The 17,329-nt window shown below is 41.9% G+C and overlaps 1 protein-coding gene across 1 annotated transcript in view; it reads left to right on the top strand.

The window, feature by feature from the left end:
* The window catches only part of ttc27 (tetratricopeptide repeat domain 27), a 64,452-nt gene that overhangs the window by 28,445 nt on the left and 18,678 nt on the right, over window positions 1-17,329 (top strand). Inside the window, exons 9-13 of the mRNA XM_084021612.1 lie at window positions 877-989; window positions 5,991-6,057; window positions 9,959-10,072; window positions 13,255-13,350; window positions 16,185-16,307. Coding sequence (XP_083877738.1) covers window positions 877-989; window positions 5,991-6,057; window positions 9,959-10,072; window positions 13,255-13,350; window positions 16,185-16,307 — 513 coding nt within the window. The remainder of the gene's footprint in view (window positions 1-876; window positions 990-5,990; window positions 6,058-9,958; window positions 10,073-13,254; window positions 13,351-16,184; window positions 16,308-17,329) is intronic.

Genomic DNA, 17,329 nt, shown 5'->3' with positions numbered 1-17,329 from the left:
AATAAAATAAACGGTAAGTATGGACCAAATGAGCTGAGGATTGGATATACTGTATTTAGTGTGGGGAAAACAAAGTATAAAATGGCAGCCTGTCTGCTTAGCTGAAAATTGGTATGTTCCACGCGAAGCAAACTTCTCCCACGCTGTGATTACATACAAAAACACAACCAGAGAAATAAAGAGAAGATTTATTAAATGTATATTTGTAAGCAACTGCCTCCAACCTCGTTTAAGATGATGGGTGGGGGGAGAACATCGACTCAATCAAGGCCATCGTCACCATGACTTCCTTTCTAGAACGGATCGTAGACAAGCAGACAGAAACTCACTTCATCACTGGCGAATCAGAACCAGTAGCCATTTCTGTCACTGTGGTTCTGACTGGACTTGGAACTAGGAACCTCGGACCATAGACAGTCTCTGGTTTCTCCACATTGTCTGGTCTGGTCTCTGGACTAATGTGAGCTACTATCTAGACCTCTGGGGGACCACAGACAGTCTCTGGTTTCTCCACATAGTCTGGTCTGGTCTCTCATTCATCATCTAGCAACGTCAGGAGGAGGATGTCAACGCTGAGAGGCTTTAGAGACACAGCGTCGCGCAAATTTCTTGCTCATTGAAATATTTTGCAATATATTACTTGCATGAATACGTGAATGACATGATGCTAATGATGCAAATAAAATCATTCTTGCAACCCACCGCAGATTTGCATGTATTTACGTCTTTGTGCTGAATTTATATTCTATTGTGCAAATCATGTTTGATGTGAACCCAGCTTTAAATTTAAATTGCTGTATTTCCCACAGCTGCAGGTCTTCTTTTAGAGGTTGCATATGCAATGCTGGACCTTATGCTGTTCCTGTGTGCCTCCAGGACTACAGTCTGGGTGATGACACGGTGCTGGATAAGATCAACTTAGCGGAGCCAGATCAGTATGAGCTTCCTGACTTCAGCGCTGAGGAGCAGGCCGTCATTCTGGGTGTCTGGTAAGTCCTCTACGTCAGACCTCAGTTTCTTGACCGGTTGTGTAACTAACTTCAGGAATACTAAAGATGGTCTTACAAAAAAGTAGAGTATCTGGGCCCCTCAGTGGCCCGGGTTCCATTCCAGTCTTCCCTACCATTTCCTATCTCTCTCTCCAAGCTTTCAATTAGGGAGAAATGCCGAACACTTCTAATAATAAAACCCCAAACAAACTTGAGGGTATACTTTCCTCCAGAGCAATCAGAAAAGTCCTTTTGCTTAATGTATCACTCTGAGCTGACTAACATCTGACTTTTTAAATGGTCGTATCACTTATCCATTCACTGCATAATCATTTCCTCCAGCTGATTGATGTTCTCATACAGTCACATTTTGTTTCAAAGTTAATTGTAACATTGTCGGTCACCTAAAAGAGTCTCATTCAGTGTTTGGTTATACTTAGCTCCACCCTCTCGTGTGACATCTGGTTCTAAACCCAGCTCTCGAATGCAGGCTGGGACCTGGTCTTCAGTGTAGAACTGAATCAGCAGCTCATGAGGACCTTCCTGAGCTGGCACAGTAAATCCATCCTCTTCAGGGCCTTTTTCCCAGATGGTGTCTATGCTGGACGTAAACTTGTCGTTAACAGGGAGTCAGGGACGGTGGATCCCAGAAACCTGAAGGATTCTACAGATTCAGTATGTAAAACCAGTTTGCTTCATAGCAAGCCAGTGATGAATTCCTATGATGCTGCAGGGGCTTTAAGGGTCAAGTGAAGGTCAACGGAGCAGTTAGTGAGATTGCTAGGAGATGATTAATGAGCAGCAGGTCTGTCTAAATGAATGTTAGAGCCACACACCTGCTTGCTTCTCCAAGACATAATCAAAGAGAACTCCTCCATAGAGGTTTAAATGCATTTAAAACAAGATAGTGAGCATCCCTTGTACGTTGGAATGTCTTAGATTGATGAGTGACCACCTGCTGTTAGCGACCACCAGGGGATGATGGGAGACACGTCTCCAGTTTGTACCAAAGCGTCAGCCAGAGTTTTGGCTTTTTAATAACAAGATGTTCTGCTAAAGACAAATATATTCATCATGTCACAGATAAGATGCATCTTTTTAATGAACATCCTTTTTAGTGAAAAATCATCTTAAATTTCAATAAGGCCTTCACTGGCCCGACCTCGTCTGTGCTCGGGCCCTAATAAGATGATCATAAATCATAATGAACTCCCTGCATGAAGAAATAAAATGTTTTTTTCAATCCTGCGTTTTTTAAATCAGGTTAAAGTTTTTACTTCTCTCCCATGATGGCGAGCTAGACAGCTTTTTCAGTGATTTTTATGTTTGTTCTTTTTGAAATAGATTTAGATGGAATGAATGCTGCAAATTGTACAAAGATGGAACTCGCTGACCTTGTGTTGTTGTGTTTACATTAAAAATGTACCTCAGCCCTAATTGTGTATCTGTATAACCTATCTCGTGTTTGATACCACAGAAATACACAATCAGGTACTTCCATAGATAAGTAGAAAAGACCTAAATAGACGTCCGGGTGAAGCCGGAGCCGTTCCACCGCCGGTGTGAACGCTTCCATCAGATTGGATAGGAGTAAATCCAGTGACTTTAAGTGTCAGCTACAGTTTCAGTGTCTAAAGTAATTGGTTAGACCGGACACACCATGCACTAAAGAATTTTAATTACCTCTTCATTGTCAGTGTGTCTTGTATTAATGAGAGCACATGGCAGGATGCGATTACTTTTTCAGAAATTTTAGCCAAGGGTTTAAAAAGTTGAAGAGTCCTCGGTCACCTTGGCTCATTTTAACTCCAGGAATGTGACCTTGTCTGGATTTCCTTTTCTCCCTCTGGAGATGCTGAGCTCTTAGCAGCTCTTACATTTGTAAGGGTAAGAGGAAAAAAATCACATTCTGGATTCTAGAGTTGAAACATATAACTAAATGTTCTTACACTAACATGCATCATTGAGTAATAAAGTGTGAAATACATCGCTTGATTCATGAACAGTTTAGACAAAGTGAATTCCTTAACCTGGAACAGCTCATAGTCCACTTACTAGATTGTTGTGGAGCCTGAACTTACAGTCGGGGAGAAATGAAAGTGCCCTTTTATATCACATTCCTGCTCGTATCATTCAATTCCTTTGTATTTTTATATCGATATCCAATCCTTTTTTTCTTCCTGGAAGACAAAAGTGCTTGTACCTACTGCAGCTAGTACCACTAGTACCTAGTGCAGTTAGTACCACTAGTACCTAGTGCAGCTAGTATCTAGTGCTGTACTAGCTGTAGCTGCTACAGCTAGTATCTAGTGCAAAGTTTACTTTGGGATTCTGTACAAAAAAAAAAATGTCATCAAATACTAAACAGATATGCAACATGTTGCTGGCTCTGAAAGCTTAACTAATCCATCACGGTGGTGTTTATGAAGCTAAGCTCAACAGGTAGATAACTAGGGCCCTATGAATGTATTGAATGTGTATGTCTGTATTTATTTGTTCCCAAGTTCTGTGTTTTCCGTTTTATTTTTCTTAATTCTGTGTTTTAAAATGTAAGTGGGTCCTTTCCATCAAATGTCTAATCATTTGGTTGATGACTAAAAAAATAAATAAATTAACAAGAAAATATGAGAAATGTATTGAAGAAACATCGCGCACGCAGTCACTTCATCACATCACACTAGTATCCAATTCGGGCAAAATAAGATTTAGTTAAAAAGAACAACAGTTGTAAAGTGCAGGACCAACAACAGACTTAGGATGAGTGAATCTGCAGTACAGAGGTCATGTGATGGAGTCCAGTTGACCAGTAGCTACGGGAACAAAGGAGGCCTTAAATCTCTGTCCTTCCTGCATGTCCCCTGACACGCCGGCCTGATGGCAATAACTCCAACTACGGACTCACCCTCATCATGTACACTGCTAATCTGACAAGGCTGTTAAGTCTGTTTTGATGGACTACACCATCCTATCATACAGAATCAATACAACTCAAAGAAGCCTCAACATGGTTGCACACACAGTTTATCAATTCAATATCAGAACCTTGTATGACAGTTCCTTCCTAATAACAATCGAGTCCTTAATTTGAGCCACATTTAGTGGAAGAGATTACTAATCACACCACAACACAAAGGGTCTGGTACATTTTGGAGTTTTGATCTTGGCTACTGGGAATATTCTGGATGGTTTCCATATCTTTGGGACCTTTTGTAGTTTCATAGAAAACAATAATATAGAATATACTACTCACACCCTTTAAGTACCCATGTTATAGTTTATAGCAGGGATGTTAGTTTTGCTTCATTTTTATTTATATTAATCTTTATTTCCTTATTGGGGTTAACACAGGTAGTGCAAAAAGTAACAACCAAACAAGCCTTCCAATCAAAGCTGCCCTGTCGGTCTGAAGAACTATCCTCCGTCCAAACCTGAACTTGTCTTTTTATTTCCTTTTCTATTCTTGTCTGAGATCTGATAATCCCAGTGACATACATAAATGCAACATAAAAAGCCCCTTTAATTGAGCCATAAAAGAGATCAAGAGTTTTGTTTCACCGAGTAGGACTGGTCGGCCTTTTTAAGGTACAGTGGTTGAAATTCCTTACAATATAATTCTGGATGTCCGGGGCGACAGATTGCAAGTTCTGAATGAGTCAAGAGTCTCAGCAGCAGTCTTCGCAATGGCCTTGAAATGAAAATATAAAACGCTAACAAATATCAGTGGGAATTTTCTTGAGAGATATAAAGGGCCTTTAGAGAGAGATACAGGCAGAGTAATGTGATTCTTTTTTACTGTGCCATTTTTATGCATTTCCGCATGCCTCCTTTTATTTCCGCCTGTCCTGCCTATCCTATTAGGCTTCTAACAAGCACCATGAAGATGAATCTGATCCTGATCATAACCCTGCTTATGGTTAAAATGTATGTAGAGCATGCACCCAGACTTGGTGATTGTTTGTTTGGGCATAGTGAAGACACAGGACCTTGTTGATATAAAATTACAAAGTCAAAAGTAGCTCTAGTTTGCCAGATCTTGTAGATGAATAATGAAGAATTTGCTCTGCAGACTCCGTCAACACCAACGCACAATAATTAAGACAATAAAACACCTGCTGCCGTCGCTTCAAGGGCACGCACGTACCCCAAATGAGGTATTAATTAAATTAACTCGACATCTATTAGATGCATTGCCTTGAAATTTCACATTCATGATGCTCTTGATGATAATTTATATCATCAGATCAAATCTATCATTGGTCGAACTTATTGGGAGTAAAAAGCCTATCTGCAATCCCAATGACAACCCATCAGCCTCAGCTGTACTTCCTGTTTATTACAAAATGTTAACACGCTAACAAGTTGAACTAAACCTGACATTTTCATCATGTTAGTGTGCCCTCTTTTGCATTAAGTTTAAACGCAGAGCTTCACAGAGCTGCTTCAAACTGGTCTCCAGAAATTGACCTCCCCCCACAAGAAAACTTGCCATAATTTGTCTTGACCTAAATTAGTCACAACTGGTGGTGGAAAACTTCAGGACTTTCTCCAGGAGACTGTAGTTTTGTTGCCTAAACATAACCAAGTACGTTGTTAATTTTTTTTTGGGGGGGGGGGGGGGGACAGGACATTTTTGCCCTTAATTGAGATAGTGAGCCTGAAAGGGGAAAGAGAAAGGGGGATAACATTGCAGAAAGGACCGCCGGTGTTATTCAAACCCGGGGCCGCTGCAGTGATGACTCAGCTCCTGTACGTGGGGCGCCGACTCTACCATTGAGCCATCCTGGTGCCCTGTACTTTGTGGTTTTGTTTTGTTTAAATTGTAAGCCAAATCATGTCTTTAGTAAACCTAACAAAGTAGTTTTGTCACATGTTAGGATACGCAATTGAGTTTGCAGCTTAGTTTTATGGTATCATGGTTTTGTAGGAGACAGGGTTGACTGCTAACTGTAGACTCTTTGTTTCATAATGTATGTACTGTTGACCAAGAGTGTTGTCTTGCAGCACTGACTTCCAGAAGAATAACCCTGTCCACAAACTGACCCAAGAGGAACTCCTGGCTTTCACATCGGTAAGGAATTCTTGGATTTCGTGACATTCTTGTTACAGTTTGTGGCCTATAAAACTACGTCAGGAGTACCCGATGAAACAGGTCTCCATGCATTTGCATTTTAAGGTTTTGCACTATTTACCTCAACAATCATACATTAAATTGTAATGATGTATCTGTTGATGACCTTTCTTTGAACATCACTCACTGTTCTTGAAACCACAGAGCCCTTTGACTGTATTGTAATATTCATGGAGAGAAGCCAGGATTAGGGAGATGTGCGATGAAACCTTTGAACAATATATAAATCTTAACAAGGGCAGACCAATGAATTGAATTCAAACCACCATGTAATAGAGCCACTGGCCTCTGCATACTCGGCAGCAGCATGCTGTGCCTGTCTGGTCCAGGTCATGCTATAGACACCATTAATCACGACCCGGACTATTCGCTCCGCACCTCCCCCTGGCTCCCTGTCAGACCCCCACATTTGCTCCTTATGGTCCAGAATAAATGATAATAAATTCAGATGAAGTTCTGTGAGCAGCTGGTGAGGGAAAGCTGCTAAAAGCAGGAAGACCCTACAGTAAGTGTAGAAAGCTCTGGTTGAGTTGAAGTGGTGTTTGTGAAGAGAACTTACTCTCACCATCTGCTTTTACTTTCTGTTCACTTCACGACCATTTAGGGCTTACAAGCGACTAAAAATGTTCCTTGGTGCGCCTTAGATTCAGCTGGTCTGTTTGTGTGAAGCGTAATGTTTTTTCCACACCAGCATACAGTGAAGGAGAATCACCACAGACCTAGCCAATCAGAGTAGGGGCGGGCCTACGTCTCTGATTGGCTCTGATCCCAGTCTCTTCTTTGCTGAATGTTGGTGGGGAAAAAGAAACTAGGCAGAGTGTAGAAGCCTCAATATACTACGAGTGAAAATGTAGCTATCCTGCTCCTCCTCGAGCGACACAAGAGAACTGTACAGAAAGGTGCTGAGGCCGTAACACCACCTCTCCCAGCAAAGACACAACATCATCGGTGGAGTTCACTGCTTTAAGATGCCGGTCCTGTCTTATCGGGGACTGAGTCGGTGTCACAAAGCAGGCGGTCTGATTGGCCCTAGTTTTAAGAACTGGGCGTTTGATTCGGTCTCCGGGCCGACATTATGCATTTACTGCAGAGTGTACAGCCAGAGAATGGCTGGGAACGCTGCTTTAGCTGTCGGAGCGTCGTCGTTCAGAATCAAAAGGTTAAAAAGCACCAGAAACACAACCGGTACTGTGATAGGTGCTGGTGGGCCGAGCAGCCTCGCTCCCTGCAGTGTCTCAGCATCAGGCAGCCACAAACCGGAGCAGTGAGGAGTCAGACATAATAACATATTACACTGCTTATAATATAAATATTATCATATATAAGATATAATATCACCAAAGAAGAGCATTTGAAGTTTATTTTTAAACAATTTACATTGTGATCTATTGTTTGTGTTGAGATTTAAATATAAAAATGACTATGAGAAGTGTAGAGATAAGGTATGGTTGCACCTAAATGAAAAAGTAAGGTGCACCAGTCGGATTAGTGTGAAAACTTAGTCTGGAGTCCCAAGTCTGACAGTTGTGACATTTTGGTAGCGACCTGTCAATCAGCAGGTAAGCCCCGCCCCCTAAAGCGTCCCCTGCTTTCTGGTCTGTTGGACTCTAAATGGACCATAATGTACTAAATGAACGTCATGCTGGATTGAAGAAGACTTGAAACTAGAGATGGAGATCATAAACTCATGTTTACAATGTTTACTGAGATAATACATCAAGAGAGAAGTAGGACCATTTTCTCATAGACTTCCATACAACCAGAGAAGAGTCGCCCCCTGATGGCCTGTAGAGAGAATGCAGGTTTGAGGCACTATTCCTTTGGATTAACTTTTCAGAACCGGAGGTTACCATCTGGCACAGTTTGACACGTTTCTGAAATGCTGGACTGTAGTTGTCGTCCATCCATCCAGCTGGGAGTTCAGTTTGACCAATCAACTGATGGCGAAGCGGCAGGCAGCTGCTGGTTTTGTGAGCAGGCATCTTCCCAGCCTACATGTAGATCCAGGAATCTGCAGGCTGGTTAGATGGTTGTCACATGTCCAGCTGTTTCACTTTCCTGGAGGACCATCTGGAGCTGACCTATGACCTTACATATACCGGATGCTCGGGAGCAAACAGCCTCGCTTCGATCACTGAAAGGACACGACATGCAGAAACGGAGTCGGACTGAGTCCAACCAAAACAAGATGAGCTCTTAAAGTCAGACACGGACCAGAAAACAGTCTTCAGCAAAGTGTGCAAGATGGCGGTCCCTGCTAGAGGCAGATTAGGAGTGCAGGTTGTTTATTAACTAGCACACCTTTCTTCTTCATCCTAAACAGACCACAGACTACTGTACACGGACATGCACCAACACAGTATCTCTGTTGTACGACATGCAACAGTTACCAGATCAATCCAATATAATGGAGAAGATTTGACATGCCCAGATAATAACTACCATTTATAATTATTTAATTAATTCATAACTGATAATAATGGAATATATCCATATATGTATATAGTAAGTTCTTAACAAAATAAGAAAATACTTTTCGCCAAGGGGCGTTTTTGAAGTAGTCATGCCTCTTGGTGTGATCGATCAATCCCATTATAGAAAAGACGTATGAGAGTTCTGCTCATAAATTGGGACTGAGCTGAAGGGATATGTCAATTTCAAAAAAAGTATAGATTTTTTTTTTAAACCCTTCACCATGTATTTTTTTCCTGGAGGTGTTATTGGAGGCTGTAGGTCGGTCGAGCACCCTTTTGCCTCCTTCCTGTGATATTTTATCTTACGAATGTTGTTTACAAATTCAAAAGAGTTTCCATGATATCAACTGGGTCTCCTTCCTCTTTTGTTGCTTTTGAGATGAGCTGATTGCTTGTTTGTGTTAACAGTCTTATGAAAAATGCTTAGCATGCCTTTATTTGATTTTAATTACTCAGTGATTGATGGAGCCCGACGTATAACTGTTCAATTAGAGCCATTTACTGTTGCACTAATGACTCCAGCAAGCATCCACAAACATCATTAGCGGTTTTTTTTTTTCATCTCTTCTCAAACCATGTATCACATTAATTGCATATTTCCATAGTGATCAATATAGAGTGGATAGAAAGTCATTGTCTTACAACTAATCTTTATGAACAGATTCTGCATTCACATGTAGAAACATCTGTAGCCAGCGGGACCAGATTGGGGAAGTGTTCGGTTTCTGTTCGTAGTCCGAGTCGTAGTGACCAATCAGATTCAGGTTGAATGCAGGTAAACGGATAGGCCGAAATGTAATCCCTGAACCCAGCGGCTATCACCTGGTGGTGGTGGTGGTGGTGGTGGTGATGATGATGATGATGATTGTTATTGGTTTAAAATGAGCTTGTTAACTGGCTGCTTGTGAAACAATCCCGTACACGTCTAAACTCCAGCCTCAAGGTGTCTCCACATCAAACTAGAACCCCAGGAATGTGGCCCCTCGCCCCCAGAGGTGTATCGTATTCACACTGATGGCCAATCGGTTCAGAGACTGTTAGCTTTTTATGTGAGCTCAGGTTTTAACCAACCTATCATCATCTTCCCCGGTGTGGATCAGCTCCATGTCCCTGTTCCCTTTAAACCTGCACCAGTAAGAATTGTTAGTTTCTTTCAGGATGATGACAGCTTAAGAAGGGAAGACAGACATTTGAAGCTTCATACGAAAAACCGCAACAGTAAAAGTAAAAGGAAAAAAAAAGACTTTTGGTACAGCCCAACTGACATTTTCTAAACAAACCGACCTGGACTGTTAAATCATCAGGATTGTACTAGAGTCCCAGATTGTGATGATCATACGCTTTGTTCCTCTCATGTCTGTCCACAGTGTCTTCTGTCCCAGCCAAAGTTCTGGGCTGTAGAGGTCACAGCACTTTGCCTCAGGACTAAACTGGAGAGAGGCAGCTCCCGCTGTGTCGAGAGAGCCATGATGCAAACCCAGGTAAGGAGCTGGGTTTTCACTGAAATCTGTTTTACATGTTGGGATTCACCATAACAATAAAACGGGAGCAGAACGGACATTCCCATTCAAATCAATGTAGCTGGATGGTCGGAGCAGAGGACTGTTAATGTGTACAGTGGTGACCATTGTAAGGCCAGCTCCTTGTAAAGTAAACCCTCTTACTACAAGTGTGGGACTCACTGAGGTTTCAGTGGAGGAGGAACGTTACAAAGCAGAGAGACAAACAAACATTTAACAACTTAATGCTTCATCCTCACTCTGATCACACCGTTTCACTGAATCTAGACCTGAGCCTGTGAGCCTCGGTGAGTAAAACACTGAGCTGCAGACTAACCTCCAATACAGCTTCACTATGCTTTTCATCCCCCGGCTCCCTACCAGTGTGATTTGTCTACTTGAATGTACATAACGGACCAGTCAGCAAGTCATTTTCTTTTATTGCTTTGGATTAATATGCATTTGCTTGCTGGGACTGTCACTGTATCTTGATCTGTATTCATGGTGTGTTGGATAGGAATCTAATCTGCACGTGTGGATGTTTGAGTTAAAAGAGCTGCTGAAGTCGACCTGGCTGGCGGTGCCAGTGAGTTATTGAGTAACCTTGTTCTCGCTTTTCAAAACAACCCTGAGCACAAAACCATTAATCCACTGCAGCTCCAAATGGAATTTTGGATGTTGATCAATAACAGTCGCGGAAAAAACATAATACCAACGTCATTATGGGATTATGAAAAAGCTGGTGAAGAAGTTATGAGACTCAAACACCTGGCTGGAAGAAGACGAGCTGAAAATCAATAAATGAAACGCGGATTGCTCTTCTGTTTTATACTGGAACTCTTCAGGCTCGAGGCGAGGTACTAGTGAGGACAGTAAAACTCAAAGCACTAAATGTAATTCTCATTTGATGTAGTTGGAGTGTTTTCCTATATATGGTTCAGGTTTATTGAATAAATAAAACACACTCTGTCTCTAATGTAAACATAATGCTGTATAACGTGGGCTTTAACTAGTGCTTGATCCCCATATCTGTGTATTGAACCTGCTATAGGCCCCTTTCACGTGATATCCATGGCAGGGTTAAAACAGGTGCAGTTGATCAAATTTACTATGGCCCTGTTCTGTTTGGAGGCACAGCAATTGGAACAGAACCATAATTCATGTTTACATGACACACCTGTGTTTATAGTGACCTCACCATGTTGTACTTCTGTCTGAATGTTTAGTGACAAAAGTAGCAGAGAAATTGACCCGAGAAGTAGGGCTGCAGCTATCAAATGTTTTTGTAACTGAGTAATTATTCCATCAATTAATCGAGTAATCGGATAAAAAAATTAACATTGTATATTAGGGGTGGGTAAAAATATCGATTCAGCAATGCATTGCGATTCTTTTCCCCGCAATTCAATATCGATTCAGCAATCTTCTGAATCGATTCAAGCCCCTGGCCAGTGGGGGCGCTGTGACCGACACCCTCGTGTGATTCGCGCTGTACGGACGGGGGCCGCACTAGACCAAACCATTACAATATGGCGACCGGAGTGAGTACACACCGGCCGTGGAAGCGCCGCGAATAGGCGCGTAGCGGAGCCCGCTTCCTTTCGGCGCCCCTGTTAAGCTATGGTGTCGTTCACACCAGACACGGAGCGCCGCGAATAGGCGCGGCCGTCCCGCGCCGTGAAGCGATCGTTCCGCCGTCTGCTCTATTTTTTGCGCGTCCCGCGAGCGAACGCGTCAGTTCTGGCAGTAAATCACACAGTAGCTGTGTCCCAATTCAGGGTCTGCAGCCACAGCTAAAGAAACACGAGACAATCTGGCCAATTTTCAAAATAAAAGCAATTTTCAAAATAAAATACCGCGATTGACAAATGCGATCATAGTTGTGTATCTCAACTCGCACTGGGAAACAGGAAGAGAAAATACATTTAATAAATGTTAAGAGTAGATAAACAAATATGTGCATTTCAACGGTATATCTGCACTACTACCGTCTACTACCATAGCTTCCGCGGCGGTTACATGCACTGTAGTTCAGTGTTTAAGTAGTGTCCTGTTTTATCATGCTATGAGTTATACCACGGCTGTTCATAAGGCATGAAACTAAATAAATTATTTGAAAAAATGATCTGGTACTCTTACTTGTGTATTTCTACTTGAAACCGAATCGATATCAAAGCATTTCAATCAATATCGAATCGAATCGATATTGAATCGAATCGTGATCCAACGAATCGAAATCGAATCGAATCGTGAGATTCTAAACAATACCCAGCCCTATTGTATATATAGTTCCCATCTACACTGTTAATTTCGTAACACATTTGGTCAAGGACTATAAACAGGAATAAAAATAAGAAAAAATAAAGGGGGGGGGGGATATAAGATACATGTTTTTTTCTTTATTTATATCACAAACAAAAAATCAAAATAACCTAAATTGTTTAAAAATAAACATAAAATGCTCATCTTTGGTGATATTATAAGCACTGTTAAATGACACCCTCTACATAGTCCTCTAAAGAGAAATGGATAGAAAGACTGGTATGGCATCTCAGCCTGGTTTGGCAACCCGAGTGTCCAGCTGAAGGCCCAGATCAGTCAGCTCACAAACAGGGCCATTAAAATAGTGGGAGTCAGACAACACCCCATGCTCCAACACATCTTTGAAGAAACCATCACCAGACAAGCCCGGAAAATATCCTCGGACCCCTCTCAGGCAGACATTTCTGAGTCCCCAAGTGCAGACACAACCAAAAAAACATTTTTAACCATGCACTTTCCAGGACCATGAGTAATGTATTGCTGTTTTTCATCTATGTATGCATGTAATTTATTATCGTTTTACTTGATGTATGCATGTGTGTGTATGGTTGTGTGATTGCATAGAGACAGGTTAGCAGGGTTTGGTTTTGTTTTGTTGTATGTATTGTATGTATGCACTATTCTGTATTATTTGTTACAGCAGTCACTGAATGTGTCCAAGACAAATTTCCCTATTGGACAGTAAAGTATATCTATCTGTGTCTCTATCTGACTGTTGTATGACTTGCCATTGTCTTTCAGTTTCGGGCTGTCTTCTAATGAACAGTGCATGTGTGTTGTACCGTGTCACTGTGTGGGCTAACGCATAAAACACAATGTCATCTTCTGTTTCACTCTTCAAGGCCATAGTAGACCATTTTGAAGACCTGAACTGTCCCGTGCCTGAGCGGCTCAAGGGGTTCTACTTCTGCCAAGCCCCCACCAGATGGACTGTCCAGGTAGTAAATACTTTATTTTCAAAAACGCTTTTCAAATTACAATGTTTTTCATTTCAAAATACCTAGAAACAAATGTACAATTAACTTTTCTGTGACTCATCATCAAATGTGAAGGAAGGAATTGATACGAGGTGTTACAGCCAAGCTAAATAAGCTAAATGCTAACATCTGAATCCTAACATTCTCATAATGACGACGTTAACATGCAAATGTTTCAGGCATGTTTGCCCTGCTCTTAGCTTGGTGTGTCATCGTGATACATTTTATTATTGGCACTAAACACAAAATACTGCCAAAATGTCAAAAGGCAGTGGGTCAACACTTTCATGAGGCTACATTTTCTGGGAACCATAAATCTCTCATTTGTGCCAATTCATTTAGTAGATGATATTTCCTGGATAAGTGAAAACTTTGACCTGCTGGTGTCGCTAGAGTGAAAGTTTGGGTATTCTGAATTCCTTGAATATGTGAATTAAATTTAAACCATTTGAACCATTTCACTGAAAGGCAGAAATGTCAACCAGCTGTTCCTGTAAGAGTCTGTTGTGTCTCTGGGGACATTTAAGTGTTAGTTAAGTGTAAATAGTTCAGTCTGGACCAAAGTTGTGGTTTTGTGTAAAACGTGTGAAGTCATGCTTTGTTAGGTCTGTCTGCAAGACAACAAGCTAACTACTTTGAAAATGCTAGAGGCTGGTTGATGGGTGCTAGGCTATGCTAACATTGTAGCTGCTCCATCAACACTCCAAATAAGGTCATCTAGACATAAATACAGCAGAGACCTTGCTGTTTGTAGCATAGACAGTCTCTGGTTTCTCCACATAGTCTGGTCTGGTCTCTGGACTAATGTCAGCTACTATCGTAGACCTCTGGGGGACCACAGACGGTCTCTGGTTTCTCCAGTCTGGTCTGGTCTCTGGACTCATGTGAGCTACTATCGTAGACCTCTGGTATACTGATATAGAGCTCTGGGGGACCACAGACACAGGAGACAACATTTGTTTCTTCCATTTATCATTCAGCAACATCAGGGTGGCAATTTCATCACCGATAGTCTTCCTCAACACAGGGTCACACAAATATCTTGCTTAAATTGAAATATTGGTGCCTCCTTTGCACTGATTCGTAAGCACCATGTGAAAAATTCACCTCGCGTTTGGTGTGAACGCGGCATAACAATTGCTCTTGTTGCAGAAGTAACAACTCTAAAGCAACAAGGGGAAATTAAATAAATATAGGTCTCACAGGAACGGTAAAAAAAGTGCACTTGTGACATTGTGTGACACATTTGCTGAACCCCAAAGCATCATAAGATCTTGGAAGACGGACATTAAACACTCTCACACAGCCCGGGATAGGAGGCCAAATAAAATAGAAAGAGCAGAAAGTAGAATAAGCTGTAATGGAATGATTTAGACTGCTCCAAGAGATTGAAGGCGGAGTGTTGGCGAGAGGGAGAGATCAGTTGGGGAGGAAACGTCACCCAGGCGGCATGTAATAACTGATAACAGCAATGAAGCTGGAATTGAAGAGTCTCTATTGCCGCCTGAGGACTAGAAAGCAGTTTGAGGTGGATGATTGCAGACGCTGTGATGCATTTTATGAAACCGTGGTCGGCATGTGACAAAACTTAGGAGCCTGTTTATGGTATCAGTGTTTTTTTTTCTTCTGGATGTTGTATTTTGTTTTCATGAAATAAAAAAAGAAAAAAATCAATTATAATGCCTTTTGAAGTCGAGGCTTTCTTACATGTTTTATACTGTTGGATTTCCAACAGTATAAAACATATTCAGGCCTGCAATTATACATCGCATAGTGAAGTATATGTTACATTGCTGGACTGACACAATGTTGACCCTGCCGTTTAAAACAGTATGATACCCCGTTTTCATTTACCCCTGCTAGAGGACTGAGTGGATCCACAAGAGGACGTCTTAACTTTGAAGCAGTCAAAACATCAAGTCCAGGTCCAGGATTTAAGCCCAAGTTATGCTTCCGCGTCGACACAACGGGGGGGCTTGCAGACCCCTTACGTCCTTGCGAACCCCCTTACGTCCAACGCAAGGGCCTGACGTGCACCTCCCAAAAATCCTAGACGCGCGTCGAGTCGACGCAACACCAACGCAACGCCAACGCAGCGGCATTGGCTGTGATTGGTCCGCTAACTACATCCGCTGGAGACCGCTATCCGGTTTCCACTCATAAACACCGCCATTTAAACTTTTAAAAGGCTACTTTTATTGTTTGCACCTCGTTTTATTGTTTGCACCTTGTTTTATTGTTTGCACCTCGTCGCTTTTGCACAAAGAAATAAAACACCAAGTTCTGAAAAATTGTGGACGTTTAAAGCCGGAAAGTAAACAAATAGGCTATAACGAGGCTAACGACGATATACGTCAAGAGTCTCGGTCGGTCGGTCAGTCTTTACAAAAAACATAGCGCCCTTTACCGGTGTGGCATTGAATTGCATTTCGACACGTAAACCCAACGCAGAACCATCACGGTCTCCAAGCAACTGCGTGGCCGTTGCGTGGCCGTTGCGTGATCACTACGCGGAAGCATAATCAGGCCTTTAGCGAGCAGCGCTAGCTAGAAGGATGGAGTCAACAAATGAAGTTGAAACAATATTAAAGCAGGACATGGACCGCTCACAGGCTACACAGTCCTGCACTGAGCTGTATCAGTAGAACTCATTCAAAAAAAACCTGAAAAATAACGATGCGGCTCTAATTGTTCTGAAAAAAATGAGATGAATCATCTTTTCTGAATCTGTCCAAGCGTACTGTAAAGCCATTAGCATGGTTGCAGCCTCTGAGTTCTGTTCTCTCCTCCTACAGAAACAGCTGGCCAGCCTGCTGACGGACCTCGGCTGCACCAGTTCAGCTCTGCTCATATATGAGAAGCTGCAGCTCTGGGAGGACGTGGTTATATGCTATGAGAGGCTGGGCCAACATGGCAAGGTACACACTAACACATGCATGCAATATCTCAGGATGCCTGGAGGGAATTGCTTGAAATGTTTTTCAAACGCCCACCTGGATGTAAAGATGAAGTGTTGAAGAATGGAGGTGTCTGTATCCGTTCTATCTCACGAAAGCCTTGAGGGTATTTCACTGTATCTGCTGGTTGCTGTGACCTCACAACTTTCTGCCCATAACTGATAATTGTATATGATACCTTTTAAGACAAATAGTGTAAACTGATGAAGAGATGATATTTTGGTCAGACATGGGTGTAAATTGCTACAATAATGGTTGCTTAACATTTGCAGGATTCCCGCATCATATCGAGGATATCACAGTATTGTTTGTTTTTGTTTTTTGTGGCTCGGCTGCAGCTCGCTAATCTAGAGATTTGGCGCATCGCCTATTTTTCCACGTCCCATTTTCTGCAAAAATAGACATGAAAAATGATCTGTTGAGGGCTGGCAGTAGCAGCGCCATGTGTACAGGCTGCTTTATTTAAGCAGGGAGACCTTATCATTCATGATCATCAAACACACAGATCCCTGTATGTTTGTATCTGGTCCAGTGGAGCTCCAATGGGTAATAGTACTCAGGTGTCCAGGAGGCATCCGGTTGAGATTAAACGCAGTTCTTTTCCAACTTTCATCCTGATATCTGTGCTCCACATCCTGTCTGTAAGAGAGGAGTCCTGCATTCTTGCAGAGGGAGGAATGATAAAAGCTTTTCAAGTGTAACGTAAATATGCATGCAGGTGGTCAGGGCCACAAAACGATGCTACAGAAACGGTTCACAAATGACATTATCCTGTTCAAGGATGCCTAATCCAAGTTTCCAGAGAGGTTTAGAGTTTTGTAAAAACAAAAGGTGAGAAGCGGTACTGTGGTTGGTATTGTTTGAGAGGCCAGAGGCAAATGACTGGACCGGTTTTAGCTGAGGACTTGAAATTAAACCATTAAAAATAATAATAATAATAATGCATTTTATTTATAGAGCACTTCTCATATAACTCAAATTTA

Source organism: Eutrigla gurnardus (assembly GCF_963514095.1).
Source record: "Eutrigla gurnardus genome assembly, chromosome: 11".
NCBI classification, from domain to species: Eukaryota; Metazoa; Chordata; class Actinopteri; order Perciformes; family Triglidae; genus Eutrigla; species Eutrigla gurnardus.
Note: the sequence above shows the minus strand (reverse complement) of the source record. Positions and strands in the feature narration are given on the sequence as shown.